The following is a 26387-nucleotide window of genomic DNA, read 5'->3' on the forward strand; positions in this document are numbered from 1 at the left end:
TTGGATCACATTCTCTCGATAGGAAAAATGAGTGGTGATCGACATGGCCTTGGCTATACTGGTGAGAGCTTAATGTCCAAAACAGTATTTGTGAAGAAGATGTATGTCCCTAAGCCTCCGACTTTCTCCAGTAAGAAGGCTACTATCTCATTCCCTCGACATAAAAAGTTTGTCCCCACATGCCATTATTGCAGTTTACCTGGCCACATAAGACTGAGATGCTACAAGTATTTAAATACTTTAAAGAGAGGTATGTTTATTAATCCACCAAATTCCGCAAACTCAAAGAAGACACCTAACGTGAAGATTGATGTGAAAAATAATTTTTCTAGACGTGTGTGGGTAAGGAAATATGATTTGAGATGCCATAAGGCTTATACTTCTTTAGAAGCATGTACTAATGATTGTGGGTGTAGTGATGGCGGTTGCACTAAGCGATTGACAGGTGTTAAGAGCATTATACATGGAAGAATGCTACATTCAGGGGAGTACGACACATAAAAGATTCAGGGGGAGTAAGCTACAGAGTTCAATGCCCTCAAAGATATCTAGTGCGAAGTGTTGCACCGAGTGTTCCAGCAAATGTTCCAACATAATCTACGACATCAGCTGTTGAAGACGTGTCTAGGGTGTGATTTTTTTTGTGTCTTTGGCTTATTTTTGTCAAAAAAGGGGGAGAACAATGTAATTTTATATTGTTTTTGAATTTTTTTAGGATCTCTTGTTAGTTTTGCCAAAAAATGCCAAAGGGGGAGATTGTTAGGTATTTTTATTAGTTGGCAATTTATTGGCAATCTTGTAAAAATTTAAAAAAAAAAAAACAGGTTTAAGAAAATTTCGTATTGGAGAAGAAGATTCAGAATAAGATTTTAAGTTAAAGTTGCAGATTTTGTTGAGTTGAGATTTGAAGATATAAGGATAAAGGCTTAGTTAAAGGAAGATAAGGCATTGGTTATTTGAATTTAAATGGGATTCTACCAAGATAATGTGGAGATTAAGTTGCTATTTTAAAGGAGTAATTCAAATTTGAAAAGTAGATGTATAATCCGAATATGCATTGGTTTGTTTCAATTTGGCCACTACGAGATATAATTCAAAGGCATCATCTTTGGATATATATATATATATATATATATATATATCTCAATTTGAATTTAAAAAAGGTGATGGATAATTCAAAGCCTTTAGAAGTGGTGAAACGTGAAGATAAAGTGATTGATGGACGAATTGTTTGAATGTGATTTTTTTCACTTTATTTAAAGGTTTTGTTTCTTAGCATATGGATGTACGGGTTTAATAGAATATTTTCAAAAAGAGTCTGTGAGTTTTTGTGAGCCTAGTACGCTATTGAGATCGTCCTTCAGGAGAGGGATTTGTTGCTTTCGGGAGGAAGCTCTGCTAGTTGAAGGGAGTTTGTCAGGTGAATAGAAGACATGTGGTGCACGCTAAACAATCACTGTGGATATTCGTCACAGTGGCGTCATTGTCTAGGAGGGAGTCCTTAAGTGAATAAGTTCGTCTGGTATCTGTAATTTTTGGAACATAGTGAAATTGTTTACTCTCTGGGCGTGGCCCCGCAGATGTAGGTGTGCGCACCGAACTGCGATATCATATTGTGTGTTCCTTTACTTTCTGCACTTTATTTTGCTCGTGCAACTGAACGTAATTAACTCATATCTAACAACTAGATCTCTTAGAATTTCACCATTCCCAAGTTAATATACAAATAGGAAAAAGAGATGGGGCATAAATTTTTTTTGTCACACAATAATAGAGCCCACAATAAATTTTATAGTTTATCGATATTTATGTTCAAATGTTAGTTTACCAATTATTTCAAAATAAGGGCCCACAATAAATTTTATAGTTTATCGATATTTATGTTCAAATGTTAGTTTACCAATTATTTCAAAATAAGGGTCCACAATAAATTTTATATTTTAATATAGTAGCAGCTCTTGAACCGACCCGTTTCACAAAAAACTAGCCTTTTTAACATTGGTTTTCTTTTCGTAACAATAAAATTAAATCCAAGAAAAGCATTATGTGCTTTTGAGTACACAAACAAAATATCATGAAAATCAAACCATGACTGAGAGTGACAAAAGTAACGAGAGTTATGAACGTTAGAGAGGTGATTTAGGCACATGGTTGGTATATCTCTTGGATGATATTCTGAGAATGATGTTGAAGGATCGGAGTCATGGGACTCCGGAATTGGGCAAAACAAACTTTTTTTTTCTTTTTTTTTTTTTTGTAAGCAAGCAAGCCCAGAGCCCACCGCTGCCTTCTTCAGCCACACATATCTGCTTTGATGAATCCTAACGCACATGGGCATATCATAATATCGTAATAAAAGTCACAAGTCAAAATTCATATACTAGCTGGTGATCAAACTAATTTATAATCATAGGCAAAGTCTTTAAGCCCATACAGTTCGGCAAATATAATTTTTTCCGTATAAATGTGTTCATTATTTGTTTATATATTTAATTTTCTTTTTATATACCCGTATTATATAACTTTTTCCATATAAATGTGTTACATTGTTTGTTTATATATATAATTTTTTTTATATACCCGTATAATACTCAATATTACATGTGTTGGACTGTAATTATTAAATATTACACAAACAAACAAGAGTGTTACACTTATGAATAATGTTACACTGAGTGTACAAAAAAATAAAAGATAAAAATAAAAAAATAACACATACTTAACTAGTCCGGCTGCCGGTCTTAACAATTCTTACAATCATATGTGTGTGTATATAGGTCTCGTTCATTTCACCGATTTGAGTTTTGCTATATTAAAAAGTTTTTAAAAACAGTCATATCTAACTTTTTTATTATAGTAAAAAACTCTCACATAAAGTCACATATCAACTCGAATTAAAAACTCGAATCAGCGAATTAAACGACCTTATAGTATTTATTACAATAAATAGAAACAGAAAAGTCTGTTTCGGGTGAGATCGCTTGGAAAAAATATTGCATGTGCGACATGTTCTTTTGCCTAACGAACTAACAATTTTGATGTGTGTTTCTACAATATATAGTCTAGACATAAATAGCAAAATTATAATATTCTTGTAAGAGAGCAAGTGGTAAGAGAACTAAAAACAATATATAGTCCAGACATAAACAGCAAAATTATAATATTCTTGTAAGAGAGCAAGTGGTAAGAGAACTAAAAGTATGCTAAAAAGGATGGAATTTACGCGCAAAGAATAAAAGAAGAAACTGTAGATGAATGTGGATATATGTAACGTGATTTTCTGAGGTATCAGAGCACCTTTAATCATGAAAGTAGTCTTCTCCTCCTTGAGCCCCACGGTGGTGACCTTTTTATGGTCTTACTTAATGATTGAGAAAAAAAAAAAAAAGAAAAGAAAAAAGAGCATTTCCAATCTCAGAGCTCCTAAAAGATATCATCAGTACTGGTCTTAGCAGCCCACGTAACAAAAGTGCTTCAAATTCAATAACTTCGACCGGAAAAATCACCTGTAAAAGTGTAACATTCCCACTATAGATATGCCCTTTTTCTCCAGTTTATGTAGCTTTTTGGGAAATGTTTACAATAAAAATAGATGGACTTTCATGCTGGTGGGGTTTGGTTTTTGGTGGGTTTGTGTATACAATGACCATAAAAGATGGTCCTCAACAGAGGAAAAAGGGCAGCCACTAGATCAGTCAATTGCATGCCCAGTCCTCAAAACATATCATCTTCCTCATCATTATCATGATCTCAGCAAAATTTAAAAAAATAAAATAAAATCATAGTACCCGAAGAGTGATGAACCAAGTGTTTCATGTGTAATTACCAAAAAAATAAAAAATAAAAAAGTGTTTCATGTGTCAAGAAAAAGACCAAATACCTACGATGATCTGCATTATTGTTATCTGACCACATGATTGTTGTACTTGGTACTTCTTTTCTTCCTTCCTGCGGCTATCAACTCGTCAGACCCACAGCTATTGAGTGCCATTGATGCCCAATATATCTTTTCAGTGCTACCGTGTTCACAACCCTTTTATCGGATTTTTTTTCCCCTTTTATTGGATTTAGGATTCTCACTTCTTTTTATCGTCGTTTGCTCTTTATCTTTTGGTCTACCTTCTTTATTTTCTGTCTGCATAGATTGGTTAGAGTTTATAATCATGATTATATAGAATGTCTTTTTTTTTTTTTTTTTTCTTACATGTAATTATTTTCTTAGTTATAATTTTGAATTAGTTTTTGCGTTAATTACTACAAGATCAATGGTTGTGGGTAGTCTTTAATCCCTAATTTAAGGGATTAGTTTGTGATCCTTTCCTATTTAAGAACCTAAGCTACGATGAAATTACGAAGCGTGGATGATTAATTTTGATATTTTGGTGTCTCGAGAGGTTTGGATACCCTCGAATGAACCTATTAATGGTGATGGAGGCTCCTTTAATGAACCTAATATCTACGTATTATTTGTGGCAGTTTTGTACGAGAGTAAGGATTGGAGATTTCCACTCACGGTTAATTATGATTAGTAGAAAGTTTAGCTCTTCTTATAGTAATCAATTAGTGATAAACTTTAATCCCACTTACTTAAAATGGAACTTGAAATATTCGCAAATATACTTATCATTTTGATGGATTTCTATTTTTAAAGTGTTAGGATTGGAAGCACTAAAGGATCAAAAATAGTTGGATTTAACATGTCGTTAGGTATGATTTGGAATTAATTAATAAAACATTGCCCAAGGATCACACATGTTAAAAAACACTATAACAATTAACAAGACTTTGATTTAATTTATACTACATACGCCCCGTGCATATATATATACGCACCACATATATACGTATCTAAATCCATTGTTTTCTTTGTTTTGGGGGAGGGCCCATGAGGAGAACAAGAAAAGATAAAAGTGAGAATTAAATGCTACTTGCAATTACAGCAATAACAAAGTAACGCAAGAAGCTCAAGAGAATTCCTGAATAAAATCAAAGCACAATGGAATAGTTACATTTTCTGGAAAAGCCTCTAAGCTTCACGTGATATTGATTAAACAATCATACAAAGATTCTTTTATTTACCTAAGACTGGAAGATATTGCAACACAATAACATTAATTCTTGAATATTGCAGTATTCTATTGTATATAATATATACCATTAACTCTTCTTCTGAACTCATCTCATGACGCATTTACATGGATACTCATGCATTAATTAATTTTATACACAGCAAAAAAAAAAAAAAGACAAACACAAACATCATGCAATTGATAAAAAATTAAAAGGAAAAAAAAAAGTAGTAAAGTACTACATGAAAATTTTTTGCCAAAACTCATATTAGCACTTGAGTTTGTGATCTTCGGCTCCGGCATTAATGGAGTTCTTGCAATGAGCAATGGCAGCTTGAATGGCGGCCTGCAACTCTTCCATGGTGCTATCACTAGCCGAAGAAGGAAGCGTCGCCGACGCGACAAGCAGTCCGCTGTTCGACGGCGACGTCCTCATCGACGCCGGCGCCGAGTACTCTCCTCTCCTCCTAAATTCTCTCAAATCTTTATTAGAACTACTACTATTGTTCCTCGAACTCAAAATACCAGAGAACGAATATGGCTGCCTACGTAAATGAAAGCTATTACTATTCGCTCTTCTTCCTCCAAAAAACAACAAAGGCCGTACCATTCTCATGTACCTTTTGAGGACGTGACTAACTTCAAATCTCAGCTTCCTCTTCGGCTTCTCTTTATTTCTGGTACTGTTATCTTCTCGTTCTCTGAACTCGTATCCTCTTCTCCATTTTCCCAACCCGAACAAAGAAAACGACGAGGATTTCGGCTTGTTTCTTGACGACCCTTTTGTTGTTGTGGGCTCTGCTTTTTGGCTAATAGTAGTAATAGTAGGAGAATTTTTGTGGTTGTTATCTGACTTGTTATCTTTGGTGGGTTTTTGCGCGTCGTCTGAAGATGATACGTCCTTTATGGGAAGAGTGAAGCTCTCGAGAGAGTTGGTCGAAGAGCGGGGAGAGACGGGGAGGTGAGAGAGGAGGTGGAGAGGAAGCAAATGGCCGTGGAAGAAGATGTCGTCTGCAGGGGACAAATCTATGGCGAATGAAGGAGGAGGTGTCATTTTGGATTTTTGGTTGGTGCTGGTGATTTTGCTGTCGTTTGTTGTTGTTTTTGTTGTTTTTGATGTGGGATTGGAAGAGTGGAGAGAGATTGTGAAGGAGAATTCGTGTGAAGGAGATGAGGAAGATGAAGGTGGCGAGGCAGGGGAAATTGTTACCTGTTGTTTTGAAGAAGAAGAAGAAGAAGAAGAAGATTGTGGTGGTGATTTCTGATCATCTTGATGATGAGCATCGCGAGGACCAATTTTGGTGTCCACAGATTTCTCTCTGCCTTGCTTTTGGTTGTGGTGGTGGTGACGATGATGAGCGTCCATAACTCAAGGGATCTGAATTTTCTTCTCACCTTTTCTTTAAGGAAAAAAAAAAAAAAAGTTTGGTTCTTTGGATACTAAAAAAAAGCCTATGGGGTAAAGATAAGGCGATTTGTGAAGCAGTGGAGAGAGAGGGAGAGGGTCTTGTCAGTCTGTAGTTGAGCTTGAAAATGTCTTTTGTGCAAAGAATGCGCCTAAACACACACCCAAAAAAAAAATTAATAATAAAAAAAAGGAATTATTAGTTGAAAAATGCTCAATTTGCATGCATTATTATGTTCTTATGTAAGAGTGGGGGAGGAAAATAAAAAATTAAAAGGGTTGTGGTGGGCAATGACTCCATTGGATTGAAGCGATAAATTTAGCTGTATCTATATAGGTTCGTGGGTCCCTGTCAAATCCAACAGCTATTGTAGGGAGTGATTTGGGAAAATGGGATCACAAGGATCCAAATTTACTTGTAAAAGGGCAGATGGGATTGGCGAGGCAAAGGCTTTTTTATTTTGGGTATGTGTCTTTGTATTGGAGTTGTTTCTTTTGGGCAAATGGGAAGTGTCCCCAATAGAAAAGGTCATGTTCACGTACACATAGAAAAATGCAAACCCCCCCCATATCTCAAGAGGAGGAATCTTTGAATTTATAACGAAAGTAATTATAAGCTCCTTTCGCTATTACTATGGTTTCCATTTGCACGCAACTACATTGGGAAATGTGTTTATTTAAATAAGTCCTCGTGTGGAGTATATATATATATATATATATATATATATGTGTGTGTGTGTATTAATTTTAGTGTGTTAAACGAGGTTGAACATGTTAAGAATATTGTTTTTTTTTTTTTTTTTAGTCCCGGGAGTTAGTAGATAAATAATTAGATAAGATTGATAAGCTTTATATGTGTCGTTAAAAGTCGCCCAACAGCTTGAAATTATGGTCTCAAAGTGCGGTTCTTTTTTCTCAATTTTCTCTCTTGAGAGAAGACTACATTAGATTTAGGCCCCATCAATAGTGGTTTTAAAATTCATCATTAACTTTTTTTACACGTGGCATGAACTCAAGTTGACACGTAACTATATCCATCTGAAAAAAAATTTAATGTCACATTATCCAAGTCATTAAGAGATTCATTAAAATTTTATGCTTCTTATTCTTCGCACGTTTTTCCATAATTTTTTTTTTTTTCAACTGCAATGACATTTGCGCGTCATGCACTGCCATTTTCTACACTCTTGACAAATCTCAAATTGGATGTAAAAGGCCACTTAAACTAGTGAGTTGAGATGATAGTATCCATCTCTTTCGCTCATAAAGTCAAACAACTCGAGTTTCGCCTTAAATAGTTTTAATAATAATAATAATAATAACAATAGTTCTTTCATTTTGGTCAAATATTTTTCATTCAATCGTTTGAACTCTCTGGTTCTAACTTCTAACTAAAATGAGACTACTTTGAATTAGTGTCAGTCTAATACAAGTAGGGACGAGGAGACTACTTTGAATATATGTAATGTATACACATGTAGTATGTACAGTTGTACACAGGATATATGGAAATACAATTTTCTTTTTTTTTTTTTTTTAAATAGAAAAGCATTCAGAAATACAATTAGTGTCATGTAACGTCTTAGAAATAATTAAAAGGAACCAATTCATTGGTAGGAGAAAAAGGGCCCATCACGATTTTTTGTCACAAAAGGCAATAAGGAACATAAGCCCTCAAGCGGGGCATGCAAGACACGTTGGGATTCATACGCAGCTGCGTACACTTCACCAATCAAACGTATCAATCAATTCAAGAGACATAACATAGCATAAAGGAAAGAAAATAATAATAATAATAATAAGCAAGCAAGCAAAACAGAGTTCAAATGAGGTCTACGACAGACAATGTGACTAAAACTTCAAGTTGGACTCTGAACATTCCTCAAAATTTTAATCAGACGGTGGTGAAAGGGGCCAAAAGACCCAAGAGATCATTTCATGGTATACATGTTTTTTTACAGTTAGGTGGGAGGTGGTGGGCCCACGCACACGTGTAGCGAGTGGTCCAGTCCAGCGTAGAGGAAATTTGTTCGTATGGTTGAGGTCAACATCTCAATCATGGTGGCATTATTGTGGTAGACTGAGTCATATCCTCACCACTTAAACCACTCAAAATTATATTAAAAAACTTGTGTGTTTTTTTTTCTTTTAATCTCCAAAAAGATAAGAAGAGAGAGAAACATACAAACAGTGCATAAAACAAAGATTTCGCACTCGGTCCTCAAAGTCCTCTGATCCCCTTTTAGGTCGGAAAGCTCTCTCTTTTTCTGCTTTTGCCACTGGCCACTCATAATTCTTTGTAATCTTATTCTTTCTTCAATGGAAAATACCCAGTCATGGCAATACAAGCCAAAAAAGCTAACGCGTCTCTCTCTCTCTTTCTCTGGGTATGTATGTGTTTGTCACCCTTGTTCTATGACTATCTATCCAGTTGTTACCATGTTCCTTGGCCCTCACTAGGTCAGCAAAGATAATCTCCGATAATTTGATCCACTTTAAGAAAATTGCCAAGCTTAGCTTTATGAAATAAAAAATTAAAATAGAGAACCATACTTTCCAAATACTTTGTATTCGTCCTAAAAGAATAGTTGTGATTTCATATGGTCATATTTGGACATATAACTTTTTTTTTGTTAAAAAAAAAAGGTACGAACCAAGACAATAGTACAAGTGAATTCCCTCTATATTTTTTTTTATAAAGGCTCGTGTGACCGATTTGTCATTTTTGTGTATAAAATGTACTTTACGTTCCTCGTCCTAAAGCTCTTGCGATCGATTTGTCATTTTTACGCATACTGTTTCTGTGCTTTATATTCCTCATCTTTGATTGATTTCCCCCTCTAAAGCATAATCTCGCTCTCTCTCTTTTTTTTTTTCAAGCTAGTTCATCGATGACAAACATTCCTCGATAAAATTATCAACAATCTTGTCACAGCTTTGAAACATAGTGGTCTAAAGTGGGGCCTAAACTTCAGTCATCAATGGTCATGACTCATGCATCCCCTCTCACAAGGAGCTTAATCTTTGTTCAAAATAGCAAGAAAGAGAGCTGTGCTGTTTTTTTTTTTTTTTTTTTTTTTTTTTTTTTTTTTCCCTTTTTTCTTTACACACATCAATCCTTTTCTCCTAGATATCAATGGATCCACATAAAATTCCATATATTAGAGAAGTCGCACTAATAAAACTTGCAGGTTCACATGTAACTCGGCTTATTACAAAACTACAGACAAGCGGTGTCTACGTCTTGCCCCCAAAAAGCCTGGTCCCAGTAATGTGATTGATGAGCACAGCCGTGCTGCAGGGTATTACCACTATTACCACGCCAAATCTAATCACACTAACTTGGCATCGCCGCTGATTAACAATTTTTATGGCTAGTAGATTAATGAAAATCATCAAGTGATGATGATGACGAACAGCTAAATCATAACTCAAACATTCCCTGAGATGTAAATAGTGTAATATAAAATGTTATTAAAGCAAAGGTAAAAAAGAGTATTTACAAAGAAATCTAGGCCCTTCCACGCAATGAACCGACTGTTGTATCAACACAGTCAAGGATAACTGTGAATCAAAAGTCTTTACTGAAAAAGGAGAAGGAAAAAAGAAAAAAGAAAAAAAAAGGCAAAAAGTGATTTAATTGCCTATTTAAAGCTTTTTTTTTTTTTTAAATAACATTCCTTTAAGGATAACAAATTCATACTGTTGAGCGGCACAAGCTTTTTCCTAATTTGCAATGGAAGTTTTATCAGGTCTCAAAGAACTCACTATATATAGTAACATTACATCCTAGATTACTTTCACTCAGTGTTAGCTCTATGAACTGGAACGGTGTGGATCCATAAAGAAAAATGATTACCTCCAACACGATATGCACAGGCAAGTTTTACCCAATCCTTCCACGACCCTTTTTCTCAGCAAAATTTTTTGCGCTGTTTTTCATCACTCTGAAGTCAGAACCAGAGATCCTCCTAAAAGCAAGTGGCAGCCTTAGCCAGGATCTACCGACTTGGAACATGAAAAGTTGACACAGATCCAAATGGGGCCCAAAGTAAAGATACGGAATGTCATAATGGACCTAAATACTGAACATTCCCCACAAGGAAACTTATGTGGTGAAAAAGCTCTGGCTTCCCAATTGTGATCAACATCCAAATAATTGTTAATGCTCTCAAAACGCAAAAATAGCCGAGGGTTGGCTAGTCACTTCCACTACTATACCTATCTGAAACCAATAGAACAACGACGATTAATTTGGAGTTGTAAGGTGGAACATAAGAACTGAACAAAGAGAGAGATCATTAAATACCTCCCGATTGTCTCTTCCCTTCCATGGCCTCTTTCTTCTCTTGGCAACTTAAGCAAAGGAAGGGACCATCCCAAGGGCGCAATTTTCCAGGATGAGATGAGCCAGCATGTATCGAAATACCCTCTCCTGGTTTCATTTCTACTTGACAAACAGCACACATAAACAGCCTAAACATGTTGCAAAGTGGATATTTCGTGTCCAACCTGCATTCAACACAAGCATATCAAAATACTAAACCTGCACTTGCACTCCCTGTTCATAATTTACACCCCAAAAGTGAAACACAAAGAAAGAAGAAAAGACAAAAGGGCAAAGGAAAGCTGAAGAAAGGAAACAGACCATTAACTTTTTTTCATGGCATACGCATCAAATTCAAAAAAAAAAATTATATTGGTAAATGATTTTTCTTTTTTTCTTTTTTATTTTTTTCAGCACAAACCTTTCTGAAAGCATAGCAGATCCCTCCTCAAATAGTTCCTCCACCATGTCTGGCTCTATGTACTCTTTATCAATATAAGAAGATGATTCATTTGACTTTTTGCGGAACATGGACTTAAATACTCCTTTACCCTGCTTCTTAGGTGGGGGCAAAGGAGCAGGTGGCTTCTCCTGAGGCAATATATCAATAACAATACAGGTTGTGTCATCTCGAAGTCCCTTTGCCTGTAAAGCCTCCTGGAAAAGGAATATAACAATAAGAGACAGTGCATAACAAATACCACGCGCTAAATGTAAAAGAATTCACAGTACCACAATGGCGGCGCGACGTCTAAGAGCATAATGTTCCAGTATACACATCCACAAGAAAAGCGATAAATTTTATTTCTAGATATACCTTCACGATTTGTGCAGCTGCAGCTTCTGCTGGCATCCCACGGCAACAATCAAGAGCAGCTTCTGCACTTAAAGCATCCCATACACCGTCACTTGAGATGATAAGCCTGCCACCAGCAGTAGACAGCTGTGTGCAGTTGAAAATGGTAAGCTTCTAATCTTCGGAAGAATAACAGAAAATTTCATAATGGCTAATACCTTGACAAATAAAAGACCACTAAAGAAAAATTGACAATTTGAAAAGGAGAAAGTAAACAATCTGAACCACACTGTTCTTGTTTTATATATAATACGGATACTGTGTCCAGTTTCACAAAAGCATAATTGCATCTCGAGCAATCTTAGAGTTGGAAAAACACAATAAAAAAGCTGGTGCAATACAAATTTGTGGCAAAGGTGTTAAGGGAATAAACCACTAGGATAGAAGTTATCTTGGTTTCTTACTACATTAATCAGTGTAAAAGGTAACACATTCTAACATGATATATTGATTATAATAACTATTAAAATAACTTTACATAGCTCACAGGAACACCAGGAAAAGGAAAAGGTAGAAAAACGATAGTGCAGGTAATTCGAGGCACATTAAAGGAAGTTAACAAACCTTCACTTGCTTAACATAAGGAACAGGAACAATGTACTCGCCAACATCCCTATCCCCAATAGATCGTGAAAGACACAAGCCACCAGGCCAACACCTCAAAGGACCAATCTACAAAAGAAACCCAAAAAAAATTATGATTACAAAACTCGTGTACATAGAGACAATCTAATTGGATTTTTAAAAAGAAAAAAGAAAAATAAAAAGAAAAAGAAAAAAGCCACAAGAAATCAAAAATCAGAAACCAACACATGTGACCTAAGCAGAAATTTAGAGAAAATTTGTTTCCTTAGTTGAATTCTATTCTCCAGCATTATCCTACAACACACTTCATTCAGAACCCAAAAGATATGATCCTTGAGCACACTTGCATTCCATCTTCCAGCTAGTGAAATGATGGGCATCATAAGTTCCAACGCTAGATTGCATGAAACAGTTTCATGCATTCATAAGAATATTACTAGATATGAGGTTCAAACATGAAAAAAGTACAAGCTTGGAACAAGATGGATTAATTGGAATGATGAATATTTAGAAACAACCAAAACAGAAAATTTAAAAAGGAGAGAGAGAGAGAGAGGGAGGGAGATAGAGGAGAATATACCTCGGCACCTCCACCAGTATTAAGTCGACCCACCTCGCCTCCGCTTGCTGTGATACGCAACCTCCTATCAAAATACAAAAGAGGGAACCTTAGTACAAAAACTGATTGTTAACTGAAGCCCCAGATAAATTATGCTTATAACTTACTCTTCTTCATTGCTATCAAGCCTATGATCTGCGGATAAGTAATATATGCCACCTTCAGCTGCTTCAAGTATACACCGGGAATCACCAACCGATGCAACAGTAATGACCCATCCTTCAATAATCACAAAGGTGACAGTCGTTCCTGACATTTGTGCTGAAAGTTTGACCACAAACATGTATAAATTTCACGCATACAGAAAAACGGAATCGAGATAATAAGAGTTTTAAGTGCACAACAACATAACAATCTTTTGAAAATTGAGAAAGAAAATGAAATTAACCATACCTCTCTCTTGAAAATCTTTGTCTGTCTTGACAAAGCCGGCAACCAAAGCCCTTGGCAAGGCTGCAATCCATTCATCTCTATTAAGATCTGAAGGGATAGCGCTTAATATGTTACTAAGGAGGTTCTCCTTCGAGTAAATAGCAGCTGCAGATCCATTGTGTCCATCAAATAACTGTAACAAACAACAGCTTTTAAGCTATAAAGTATGAACAAATCCACTTCTGGTTTCAGACAGACATACACAACAACGCTTCAGCAATAGTTTTCATAGTCTTAATGAAGTTGGAACTGATAAAAAAGTATAAACAGATAAAAGATAAGGCCAAAACAAGAAAGAAAAGAAAAGAAGTCAACTAATAAATGGACTAAAAACAGTTTCGACAAATCTCATATGGTGCAATCCTAAAAAATCCTTCCGTTGGTTTTAGAATTATAGCCACTAAAAATGAAGTAAAATAGGTCCAGGCATGATTCTATCAAAGCTGGGGAAATTACTTGACCCGTGTCTGAAATTCAGTCATAAATCTCACCTTTTCCACACTAGACTAGTCTAACGTATCAGCTATCAACTGAATAATATAAAACATACAAGTCATTAGGCAATAAGCGCCTTACATCTCCCAACTACGACTAATCGGTAATTACTACTTTCCACAACTAAACATCTAAAGAAAACAATTTGTTGTCGCTTCACAATTTGTTGTCGCTTCCTGTATTAACCCCTGATATACTCAACATATAACACAGAAGCACCAGAAATGTCGAATCATCACGAATGTCTTGAGTTTTACATTATTCAAATTTCCAAACATCATTAAAAGCTCCAAACGTGGTGACTAGTGAACTAGTTTGATCGTGGAAAAAGATACCAAGTCAACCATGTAGAAAATCTAAAATATAATTGGAATCTACTCACCGCATCAATTGTCATGTCAAGAAACATAGTATTCAGAAACCATGATCTATCTTTATAAGGAATAAGAAATGCGGCAAATGTAAATCGTTCGCCCAAAAAAAAAAAAAAGAGCATACCCCGAAAACCGAATAGGTAGAAACACCATCTCCAACCATCCTTTGACATTCAGTCTTTAACAGAGTAAAATCCTCCCCTTTCTTGCTCTGACTGGCCTGACCGTGAACAATTTCCGGTCTCTCAATCTTCTCATTGGCTAATTCTCGCTTCAGCAGCACCGAAAGTGGGACCGTGTGATGTTCACTCCTCGCGGACATTGTTCGCTTCTTTTGTCACCCGAAAAACTCCAACGCAGCTTCCCAAGAAACAACGCTATGGCCTCTAAGCCTCCATTAGCTAATTGAACCCGAAAACCTGCGATACTACGAAACAACATTCCCTCGATTAGTAAACAGGCACATAGGAATCAATCGTTTTGATGATAAATCGACCATTATTAGGACGAAATAAACAAGATCTTCGAACAAAATGGCAATCAACAAATACGAACAATGAGATTGCTATAAGCAGAAATTACGCATCCACAAACAAACAAAAACTCCGAATTAGAGTAAAATTAGCAATCGCAGATTGATATGGTTGGGAAAGAATCTCGCAACGAAATCGCCAAATCTCGAAACCATTGCAGAATGAACGTCAATGTGAATACAATTCAAGTCCAAAACTTCTGATTACGAGACCAAATTCAGAGGAATTCTGAGGTATAATCGAAAAGGAAAAGGAGAGAAAAATTACAGGAAAAGATAATGTCAACAATGGAGATTACGCGCAAAGAATGAGTGATGCGAATTGGATTCTACGCTATGATCGATAAACGCGGATCCCGGCGCTCTGCAGAAATTCCATTGTTCATAGGAAAACTATAAAGAGAGACCGAAAAAAGAAAAGGAAGAAACAAATAAATGAAACCGCAAAAAAAGCTGTAAACTTCTGTTCATTTTTTTTTCCTCTTCCCCATTCTCTTTCTTTTTTATATTTTTCCTTCCCCTTTTTAACGCTTTCTCTTATGCGCTGACGTGGCACCGTTCCGTTCCTGTGGTTCGGCGCTCCAAGCCGCTCCTTTGAGGCTTAGCCGCTTGCGGCGCTTTGTCAGACGTATCCGTGATCACGCATCATTAGCCTTTTTCTTGTAGATCTCATCTGAGCGGGCCCCAAAAAAGGAGGGCCCCGCAAAACAAATACAATAAAGGAATCGAATTGGCCGACCAGTGATTGGGACAAAATTGCTTGGACGGAATTATCAAAAAAATAAATAAATAAATTTTGCTTGGACTGGGTTTTCGGATTTGTTTTTCTTTCTTCAATAAATAAATGTCTTAATATCTTACTTAAAAATAAATGAATAGACAAATAAGTGATTAATTTTATGAATGTCTCAAAACTATGAATTCTAGTTCGACATATCCTGAACTTTAAAAATATTTCATTTCACCCCTAAGCAGTGTAAAATCATGTAAAACACCCATTTCTATCTAAATCAATATGTGTTATTAATGGAAGATGACATTACACTAACTATAATTTCATTATGTCTCCTGAAATATATTGATTTTTAATTTAACTTGTCTATAAAACTATTAATTTTATGTTTTTGCACCATAAACTTTGAAAAAGTCAAAAGGACAATATTTGACATAAATTTAATAGTTCATGAAGCATTTATAAAAGTTTTATAGTTTTATGGAGTGAAATGAAATATAAACGCATATTAAGTAAGGTGCATAGTTAAAAGAACATTGTTCTCATAAAGGTAAAAATCGTGTAAATGGTCCCTGAATTTTATTGTCAGTACTCAGTAGAGTGTTATTTTGTGTTTTTTGCGTCATAATAACATACATATTTTGTATTCCATCAGCATCATGTGCATATTCTATCTTCTCTTTAACATTTAATTGGTGAAAATGGTTAAAATTGAAACAAATTGAAAAATAAATAGTGCATTTGGAATTCATTTTAAAATGATTTTATTTTTGTATGAAAATGAAAATGAAAATGTTTTCAATCTCAGACAGAAATCACTTTTGAAAATGTGTTTGGTAGTTTTATCAAGAAATTGTTTTCAGTATAAAAAATCCATTAATGTCTCTTTCTACTCGAGATATGAGAAAATAGAAACAAAAAATGAAAAATGACTAAAAATTATTTTTTCTCTCTCATTTTATACTAAATCAAAAAATCATTTTTATTTCTATTTTTTGTATTTAATTATGTCAAACGTCATTTCTCTCCCGTTTTTATGTTTTTCTTTCTCAAAAAACGTAAAAAAACAAAAATAAAAATAACGTCAAACACAGCCAAAAGTTAAGTTCAGGATGTTTTAAAAGTTAAGGGGGAGGTTGAGTATAAATTTTGGGAATTATTTTTTAAATTAACCCTTCTTATAAAATTATATTATATCCATAAATAAGCGTGTATAAATCGTGCTGGCCACCGGTTAAAGTAACGAGGCCGGGGAGCGTAATGCAGGTCAAGGGACTGAGTCATATTCAACCCCCAGCAAGACGTGGAAGGAAGCAAGTATCAAAGACTTTCTTCATAAAATTGTCTCTTTTACTTGTCCTAACAAATATAAACAACACATAACTTCCATTTTACGTGTCTTAATATTTAGGGTTATTTACATAAATGTTTATTATGAACGCTTGGATTTAAAAAATGCCTACTTTTTTTATTTACAAAAATCTCTACTATCCTGTAGACAAAGACTTTTATATCCTCCTATAATGAAAAAATAAATAAATAAATAAATAAGTAAACATCATAATAATAGGCAAGAAACAGAAACAAAATCTTAAAATAAATCAATGACAAATTAAAACACAGGAATCAACGTCCGTATACAAGGATTTTAATATGCATTTAATCAGAAGCCAAAAAATATGCATTTAAGGAAATGTAAATGTTCTAAGGGAAGGGAAACTTTCTTTATTGCAAAAATTAAAAAAAAAAATAGAAAACCCACGAAAGGTTTTTAAAAACCGATGGCTCTTTCAAATTAACAAAAAAAATTATGAAAATGAATAACAAATTTAAATTAGAGTATATATGATACAAGAATAGACATTATCACTATTTTTACAATAAAATCATTATCAAACAAAATATATAACAAATCATTATGAGACAGAATATATGATTAAAAAAAACATGAAAAAACTTTTCATTAGTTTAATCGTGATATCATTAAAAAACACACTGAAAAAATACAATATGTATCAAACAATATTTGACATACATGAAAACATAAACACATGCGAAATTGTTTCATTAATGCAATGATCCAAAAATTACGAAAAATAATGAATATGAAAAATGAATGAATCAGACAAAAAAACATATGTAATTATAACCGGACAAATAAATAAAAAGATTCTTAAGTATAAAGGACATCATTATGAAAATAAATACCAAATTACATATCAAACACATGAATATACATGATATAAAGAATAGATATTTTCATTACTTTAACGATGAGATCATTATCAAACTGAACATATAACAAATCAATATGACGCAGAATATATGATACAAAAGAACACGAAAAAAAATTTCATTAGTTTAATCGTGAATTCATTAGGAAACACACTGAAAAAAAAAAAACAATATGTATCAAACAATCAACATACACGAAAACATAAACACATGCGAATTATTTCATTAAAGCAATGAAAAAAGAATGAAAATGAAATATGAATGACTCAGACAAAAAAAAAAAAAAACACCAAAACAAAACGTAATTATAACCTGCCAAATAAACACAAAGATTTTTATGTATAAAGGACATCATTATGGAAATGTTACAAAGAATATATATTTTCATTGTTTTAACGATGAGAACGTTATCAAACATAACATATAACAAATTATTATGACACACGGCAATATATCAAAACAAAAAATGAATAACAAAAATAGATTACATATGAAACACGAAAATATACCAAAATAAAAAATTATTTTTATTAATTTAATCATAAAATCATTATGATATAGAATGTCTAACTAATAATTATAACACAGAAAAAATGATACAAAAGAACAAAAATAAAAATATAAGATAAATGGTTTCATTAATGTAATGATATGGATATACAAAAAAAGAATAAATAGAAAGTTTAAAACGACTCTGACAAACAAAACAAAACCTAATTTTTTTGAAAGAGAAAATACAAAAATGTACAAAAAAAAACACATATTCACTAAAATAATGATCATATTCTGGTTTAAAAAGGAAAGATATATCTAAATTATAATGATAAAAATCAGAGTGCAAAATACGAAACTAATACTAAAAAAAGGCAATTCTCGGGAAAAAAAAGCCTTATAAAATTGAAATCGGTAAATTATAATATTGTATAATAGTCAATATTTTTACAAATACAGCTTCAAAACTAAACATTTTACGTAATTATTTATAAAATTTAGGATAAGGATTGTGATATGTTTTTTTTTTTTGTTAATAGGATTACGTTATGTATTACAAGTCGTGTTAACGCACTTAGATTCAGTTTAGAATTCGAGTTTTGTTATAATAAAAAACTCTCAGAAACAGTCACATTTAACTCTTTTATTATAGTAAAAAGTTATCACATAAAGTCACATCTCAACTCTAATTAAAAATTTAAATCATCGAACTAAACGGTAGTATTTCTTTTCCTTTTTGTTCATGTGGTCATTATTGTGTTATATGATTTTTTTATATGTTACAATAAGATCTATTACATATCTATTTAAATAATACGTTGATGATGCGTTTATACGAAGAGAATGAGAAACACTTCGGTTACATATTAATTTATAATCAAACGTGTCTAATTTTAAATGACTTATTTAACAATTTACTTAAACGAGCAAAAACTTCAATTGTAATCCAAAAGCTGCATAAAATACTCAATTATAAATCCGTTACTTCAGTTCGGTCTTAAATACTTCTCTGATTTATAAGAAAGAGCCAAAGAGGTAAATGAAATGAATATTTTTAGCTAGTTATTGTTTTGGATAGCCAGCTGGCTTCTGTATATGTTCAAGTTATAGTTATAAGATATTTAATTTGTAGCCCTTCTGACAATCAGATTGAGATGTACTCCAAGCTAAGGGTCAGAAGAAATATAATAAATAATAATCCTTTGCGTTTTTTATACTTTTCTTTTTTTTGGTGAAATAAGCTTGCGTTTTTTCTACTTGTTGGAAAGATGATAAATGATAATACTTCTTTTTTTCCTTTAGGCTGAATAATAAAGGTCTCATTCATTTCACCGATTTGAGTTTTTAGTTTTAAATTTTTATAGTAAAAAATTTTAAAAAAATGTCACATATAATATTTTCTGTTACAGTGAAAAACTCTCAAAAAATATTACATCTCAACTCGAATTAAAAATTAGGGTCCGTTCACTTCGCTGATTCGAGTTTATAATTCGAGTTGATATGTGATTTTGTGTGAGAGCTTTTTACTGTAGTAAAAAAGTTAGATGTGACTGTTTCTGAGAACTTTTTACTGTAATAAAACTCAAATTTTAAATTCGAATCGGCGAAATGAACGGAGCCTAATCCGTGAAGTGAACGATACCAAAGTCTCGTTAATGTGACGTCGTTGGGAGATTGATGATGTGTAGGCCTATGGGCCTAGGCCCACTTATCCTGGACAGTCGATACAACCTTTTTGAGAAAATTAATGTTTGTTTATAGGATTTAAATGTGATTTTAAATCATAATTTTTTATTTTTCTCTCATAACAAATTAAAATTATAAACTATAATTTTAAATTTATAAATTAAATATTTTGTACATGATTTACTTATGAGTCTTGATTTTTATCTTTTATTCTTAATAAATATCATTTTATTAATAAATTAAATAACTAAAAAAATTATAAATAAAAAATAAAAAAATAAAAATTCTTACTCAATATTTAAAAATATTTGTCAAAATTACATTACTTTTTTCGTACAACCTAATCCTTTGACTTCCACTTGGAAGTCCCGAAATTCTCGGCGCCAGTTATCTGTAACTTGAGCAACCCATCCAAACGCGGCTCAAGCGCGTGACAACCACTCCAAGTCAAGAAACATAAGTCATCTTCAATGCACTGCAATTTTTAATTTCTTTTTTTTTCCATATTTAAGATAATAAAATGTATATATTAATATAACGGTTGACGAAAAAACCTTTGAAAATAGCATATTTAATCTATTTAATTTTTATTATAATTAATAATGTTATTTCAAATGGTCATTCATGAGTTTTATGCTTCTTATAAAATTTTAAGCCTTTAAAAGAGGAATAGACTTTTATTAGATATAAACTAATATATCAACCATTACAGAGAATTTAATTAGAAAATTCTCAAGGCAATCCTCACTTCAAGAAAAAGAGAATTGTGCTACTGAGGGAGTAGCCACATTAGAATTTTTTTTGGGTAAGAATTTGGGTAAAGGGATTGGAATCTGCAACAAACCATCTTTGAGAGTGATTTTTGATTTGCTGTCCAACACGGTTCATGTAGACGCGCGTGGGAAAAGAATCCACGAGGAGTAGTCGTTACGGGCAAAACTCCGCGTAAACTTAAGTCAATCAATCAATGTCCGCATAAAATCGCCTGTAAGATCATCCATTACAAAACATCGGCTCATTTTGTCAGAAAACTCAATCGGCTTAACTAAATGGCTCACCCGCTGGTGTTCTTGCCTTTGTGGGCCCCGCAAAACTCTTTCAAACTGATCACAGAAAGCCTTAAAAGGCAGCTTTCACAGGAAGGAAAAATAAAATAAAACTATATAAAAAATGACATTTTTCAATACCGTGTATAAAATTTTATATTTTTTATATATTTATATAAAATCACATAAAAATAAAAAATATATAAATTTAACAGTTAGAAAAACTTAATTTATTAATATCATATGTATTAGAGAATTTATTTAAAAAATATATTAGAGGATATTTAATTTATGTATTCAAAATCATAATTTAAAATTATTTTTATTTTATGTGTATTTTTTATAAAAAAAAATATTATAAAAAATTATGAATCATGATTTAAAATATAGAAAAAAAGTATTGTCTAATCTAGTCGCTGCGTAGACAAGCAGAGCTCATCCATGTTCCGTGGTAAGCATGTTCCCATTACTTTTGCCCTTGCAAGCTGGAAAATCTCCAGCTAGTCAAGGAAATGCCCTGTCAAGTATCAACAACTTGTTGCCCATTTTCGTTCAACAAATAATTTAACATTAAAAATAAACTAAATAAATAACGAAATAAATAAAAAAAACCATTACCACCTCTAACAATTAACTAACCACTAGTATAACAACATCCCACCCGTTTAACTTTACCAAAGAGTTTGGTAACTTTAACGGTCCGTTTAATTCGTTGATTTAAATTTTTAATTCGAGTTGAGATGTAATGTTATATGAAAATTTTTTACTGTAGTAAAAAAGTTAAATGTGACTGTTTTTTAGAGTTTTTTACTGTAATAAAACTCGAATCGGTAAAATGAACGGAGCCTAAAATTACCTGAAGATTATTTTTCTTTAACAAAAAAAAAAAAGAAACAGAAAACAATATAATGGAAAAAGAAGATGAGTAAATACCGAGTAGTTACTTAAATTCTTTATTTTAAAAATCCAGTTTGACAATTAATTAGTTTATGTTTGATATATGGATTATGCTACAGTATAAACTCATAGTTTTAGTCCTATTACAGTTTTTTTCACAAAATATTTGAATTAAAAAGGTTATAATAAAAAACTATATTTTGAACCATAGTTTGAACCCGTATACCAGACAGTCCTTACTTTTTTTGTTCCTATTCGTTGGTTATTATATAGATCCAGATCTTATGTTTAATTTTTTGTGTCTTAAATGGTATCTAATCAATGAAATCACACTACATCATCCTATAATAAACATAAAAGAATTAGTTAAAAGCAATTTATATTTCTTACACGACATGACGTGATATGATTAGTTAGACATTAATTGAACACCAAAATTAAGCAGAGATCTGAGTCCAAGAGAGTTTTTATGGTTTGATTTCATTAATTATCACCGTGAACATTATTATAAAGTTACAATCTTTATGATAATTACTATATATAATATACAAAACAATTGTTGACTTTTACAACTTTCCATACCGTAAATTTCTAATATTTATACACCCGTTATCAGGTGTATTTTTGTGCCATAATATATATCATTTGAGATAGTTTTAATAATAAGATGAAATTAAATATCATTTTTCAAGTGAAAGAACATATATGATTTTAGTCGTTCAACTATAAAATTTAATAGAGGATTATTTGTGGCTGGTTTGAGGCTCTGAAACGCACATGGGTTCTGAGTTGTTCCACTATGCTACCAGGTTAACTGCTTGCATTTTCGTCAAAGATTCATCCCATCTAACACATATTCAATTCAATGCCTCCTTACATTCTAAACAGCATGAACTAAGTTTTCTTCCTTGATGAAGACCAAAAGAAAATAATTATACAAACAATGAAATAAATAAATAAATAAAGGGAGAAGAAGAAAAGATAATAAAGAAAACTCAAGTATAATTGGTGAATGGATCACCTTGAAATTCACATTTACTAAAGGATGTCTTTTAGGGAACTCCAGTGTTTATCCATTAAGGATTGTCATGTGCAAAATAAGCTTTTAAAACTACAACTTTACAGTAAAGCCTGACTGGGAAATTCCGTTAGAACAAAAGGATTAAAATTAAAGGGGTGTTTCCCTTGGAACCGACAATCCTCATGGCAAAATAGACAAGCTATCATTTTTTTCACCTGCATCACAGGAAAAACGTTGCATGTGATGAGACTTCAAACACATATAATATTTAAAAAAGAAAATGAAAGAGAAAAAGCTCTGATGTTTGAAGTAAAACAACGTGAAATCAGTGTATCAATACTGAAAGAGAAATGAGACACATTTGTGCAAAAATCTCATAAGTCTACAGGAATTTTGGAATAGTTAAGGAGGCTACACAAATGCAATACATTATAGCATGAAAACTTTTGTTGAGGCGGCTATAGCGCACTTGCATCCCAGCATGGCTAGTGAAGCATACGTGTGTGTATATATACATACATACATATATATATATATATATATATATATAAACAGTGGAATGTACGTGGCGCAACCTTGCGTGTGATCAGTGTATTTATGAAAGTAACGTCAAACAATGATGTGTTTAGCGACTACCTTCTACTTTTGCTACCGTGAGGTATGTGATCATGGAATAATACTTTGATCTTTTCTGCTTTTACTTGAAAAGTGAACATCCTTTTTAAAGGGGTTAATAATTTGTGCATAATCATAAGCTCATACTACACACATATTGTGGTCTATACAGTATATTCATTACTCTCATTAGCGTTCAACAACCTTCGCTGAGCACTTTAAAGATCAAGGCTTAATTTTCCTCGAAAATTTCTAGAAAGTTTAAAAACTTGAAAAATAAAAAAGAGGATTATACGCAAAAACAAGTGCTAGGACAAGTGGCTAAGACTTCAAGAGCTATTTGTTCCCTATTTGCATCAAACATGGGAACCCACATTTCAATGTTTGTCTAACATCATGTCTAGAAAATTTTGTGCGCTCACCATTTCTATCAAGTCATTCAAAATCACACGGCGGAAAATTTCATAACCTTGGATGACAATGCTAACAAAAATTTCAGAGCGACAATTAATAGAAACAAAGAGAATTACCTAAATTGATTAAGATGACTCAACATCCAAGAGCAAAACATTGAAGCTTGTATCCCTACTTGGAAGTATCCGCCCTAAAAATGAAAACCTGGCACGAGAAAACAAGTAAATACACGACAACAATTACAATAACACATTCATGCACACAGAATATTGCATCATGGTTGATTAACCTGTCAAGCATATTTGGAGATAAAGATTTAGGGCCCGTTTGTTGCATATACTCGAGCTCAAATCATTGATTACAGTGTTTTCCTCTTACAAAAAATTTGAATTTTAAACGTCAGAATTAAGAATCATGGTTTGAGTATACCTTCCAAACGAGCCCTTAAGGACTTTGAAAAGAAACAATAACTCCAAATCCAAAAGAAGTTTTCAAAGTCACAATGTTTCAATCACCTTGAATGCAGATGGCCGGATTAATTGGAAAATTAATGCATCACCATCCCCCAATTTATGAGCAACTGAAAATCCTTTCCACCCACCACTTAGCCCGGTTTTCCGGGCCAAGTATATGGTTTCATATTCCTCGCCCTCCTCATCTATTAATGTCATAACTTCATCACGCCTTAGAAGGTTCGTTTTGCAGAAATGAACAGGAAGGCCCTGTTTTCACAAAAATAATAGATAAATGTCTCTCTCCAAAACCATGACAAAAATAACCTATAATGGAGAAAATAAACAGTGTGCTAATCAGAGGGGACTTAAAGAAAAAACGTTTCGTGGACCAGCTACAAATTCTTGATTCCAGTTATCAAGTTCAAGTAAAAAATGCTTTGTGAAAGATAAAACCAATCAATGGCTTTTTGCAACCAAACTTCATTTTCACAAATTCTACATGTACAGGTACTCATCATATTCAAATATTAATATTATTACTAAACATGTATCCAAATTTAAAAAATACTAAATCCAACTTGGTATATTTTTCACAATTTTTTTCAATAAATGAAAAGTGTGGAAAGGGGCAACAAGCTGTAGCTACTCTTGTCAATAGTCTCAAGCACTTCTTAACAGACTAGAACTTGATAAAACCACATATAATCTGGCAATTATTTGCCCTATCTCAATGGCAGTGAAAGACAAGAAATAAATTATTTGTCTCAAAACACAAACACATACCTCATCACAAGACCCTCTAACTACCCAAGACGTCATCAAACTCATATCATCAGTATTATCCAAGCAAAATGACGAAACACAGAGGGAACAAAAAGTTTAACGTTGTGAGCACATAAAAACAAAAATTGCGTACCAGCCAGAAACCGCCGCTCACATGGGATTGGAGCATTGTTTTGATAAAGTTGGGATATTCGGGTTCCAAACCAGACACTGCTTTCTCTGCCCTTTCTATTGCTTCGGCCCTAGCTTCCTCCGAAGCATATACCCGGTTTGACAAATCCCTGGGCTTTCCAATACACCTTCTAGGTATCACCACGCGATCAAATACGACCTGCAAAAAGAGGAAATATCATTGTCGTAAAATGAAAAAGTTGTCGTGATTTGAGAATCCAATGCGCGCGAGAGATTAGGACTCACTTCCTTGTAAACAGGGGTGGGCTTGTTGGCGACACGACCGGACCTCCTGACAGCGACCACTTCCTTTTCTGGCGTACGAGGTTTCTTCACTCTTTTGATCTGCGGAATTGTCAAAAAGAAGAAGAAAGTGAGCTCTTTTAGTGTTGTTAGAGAGAGAGAATGTGTGTGTGAGAGAGAGAGAGAGAGAGAATGTGTGTGTGTGTGTGTGTGTGTGAGAGAGAGAGAGAGAGAGAATGTGTGTGTGTGTGTGTGTGTGTGAGAGAGAGAGAGAGAGAGAGAGAGAGAGAGAGAGAGAATGTGTAGTTTTTGGAATTGGGTTTTACAGGGGAGGGCTTCAAAGGGGAAGAGTTTCGAAGAGCTTGAGCGAGATTTGGGAGATTTAAGGCTTCCAGTCGGTTCTTGTTTTCTTCCAATCTTCTCAGACGGATTTCCTCGTATGATGATACCTTACGCTTAGCCGCTACCATTTTTTTTCTTTTTCTTTTTCTTGTAAACCAAACAGAAATTTCTTTCTTTGCTTGGTAGTGATTGTGGTTTTGCTTGCTTGCGAGTTGCGAGAGCAGAGACGGGATTAAAGGGAAAAAAGAAGCTCAAATTTCAAACGCTGGGTAAGTCGACCGTTAGCTTCCCACTTTACTGAAAGACGCATTTACTCAAAAAAATAAATAAATAAAAAGCCACTTTAATGGGTAGTTAGAATCCGATCGGCTCCTACAACCAAAGCACACATTTTCATTTTTAGACCAACCAAAGTGCACATTTTCATCTTATTTCAAATATATGTACATAAATACATACATTTTCCCCGTAAAAAGAAAATGGCAATGAGAGGATGTTTGGTAAAGGAATTCGTTCTCTGATTCGAATCATGATTCGTAGTTCGCTAACATATTTTCTCT

General features: G+C 33.4%; 3 protein-coding genes across 5 annotated transcripts; all 3 read right to left on the reverse strand.

Annotated features, from left to right (window-relative positions):
- Window positions 1-5271: 5271 nt before the first annotated feature.
- On the reverse strand, window positions 5272-7025 carry LOC21386902 (BRI1 kinase inhibitor 1). The gene has a single exon (XM_010093757.2). The coding sequence runs from the start codon at window positions 6433-6435 to the stop codon at window positions 5338-5340; it is 1098 nt and encodes a 365-aa protein (XP_010092059.1). The 5' UTR covers window positions 6436-7025; the 3' UTR covers window positions 5272-5337.
- Window positions 7026-9917: 2892 nt separating this feature from the next.
- LOC21386903 (probable protein phosphatase 2C 12) lies at window positions 9918-15149 on the reverse strand. 2 transcript variants are annotated; one of them, XM_024162795.1, is made up of 10 exons: window positions 14963-15149; window positions 14287-14589; window positions 13255-13426; window positions 12969-13122; window positions 12823-12886; window positions 12222-12329; window positions 11619-11744; window positions 11223-11458; window positions 10784-10986; window positions 9918-10695 (listed from the first exon to the last, which is right to left on the reverse strand). In XM_024162795.1, the coding sequence occupies exons 2-10, from the start codon at window positions 14482-14484 to the stop codon at window positions 10646-10648; spliced, it is 1311 nt and encodes a 436-aa protein (XP_024018563.1). In that variant the 5' UTR covers window positions 14485-14589; window positions 14963-15149; the 3' UTR covers window positions 9918-10645. The 2 variants fall into 2 exon arrangements, with proteins under 2 accessions (XP_024018563.1, XP_024018564.1); XM_024162796.1 differs by having other exon boundaries at window positions 9918-10699.
- A 7686-nt stretch (window positions 15150-22835) lies between these two features.
- On the reverse strand, window positions 22836-26105 carry LOC21386904 (B3 domain-containing protein At5g42700). Of its 2 annotated transcripts, XR_002901796.1 has the most exons (6): window positions 25812-26105; window positions 25489-25587; window positions 25205-25402; window positions 24349-24555; window positions 23950-24037; window positions 22836-23019 (listed from the first exon to the last, which is right to left on the reverse strand). XR_002901796.1 is itself a non-coding variant. In XM_010093759.2 (5 exons), the coding sequence occupies exons 1-5, from the start codon at window positions 25953-25955 to the stop codon at window positions 24005-24007; spliced, it is 681 nt and encodes a 226-aa protein (XP_010092061.2). In that variant the 5' UTR covers window positions 25956-26105; the 3' UTR covers window positions 23948-24004. The 2 variants fall into 2 exon arrangements, 1 of the variants encoding a protein (XP_010092061.2); XM_010093759.2 differs by lacking the exon at window positions 22836-23019 and having other exon boundaries at window positions 23948-24037.
- Between the last annotated feature and the right edge of the window lie 282 nt (window positions 26106-26387).

This window comes from Morus notabilis, unplaced genomic scaffold (assembly GCF_000414095.1).
Source record: "Morus notabilis unplaced genomic scaffold, ASM41409v2 Scaffold2090, whole genome shotgun sequence".
NCBI lineage: Eukaryota > Viridiplantae > Streptophyta > Magnoliopsida > Rosales > Moraceae > Morus > Morus notabilis.

Coding starts and splice junctions, on each gene's coding strand:
- LOC21386902 (XM_010093757.2), bottom strand. CDS start 6,435: ATGGACGCTCATCATCGTCACCACCACCACAACCAAAAGCAAGGCAGA.
- LOC21386903 (XM_024162795.1), bottom strand. CDS start 14,484: ATGTCCGCGAGGAGTGAACATCACACGGTCCCACTTTCGGTGCTGCTG. Junction 13,427..14,286: donor CTACCTATTCGGTTTTCGGG/GTATGCTCTTTT, acceptor TGTTTGTTACAG/TTATTTGATGGACACAATGG. Junction 12,887..12,968: donor CTTGATAGCAATGAAGAAGA/GTAAGTTATAAG, acceptor GTATTTTGATAG/GAGGTTGCGTATCACAGCAA.
- LOC21386904 (XM_010093759.2), bottom strand. CDS start 25,955: ATGGTAGCGGCTAAGCGTAAGGTATCATCATACGAGGAAATCCGTCTG. Junction 24,556..25,204: donor TGAGCGGCGGTTTCTGGCTG/GTACGCAATTTT, acceptor TTGTGAAAACAG/GGCCTTCCTGTTCATTTCTG. Junction 24,038..24,348: donor TCCGGCCATCTGCATTCAAG/GTGATTGAAACA, acceptor TTCTCGTGCCAG/GTTTTCATTTTTAGGGCGGA.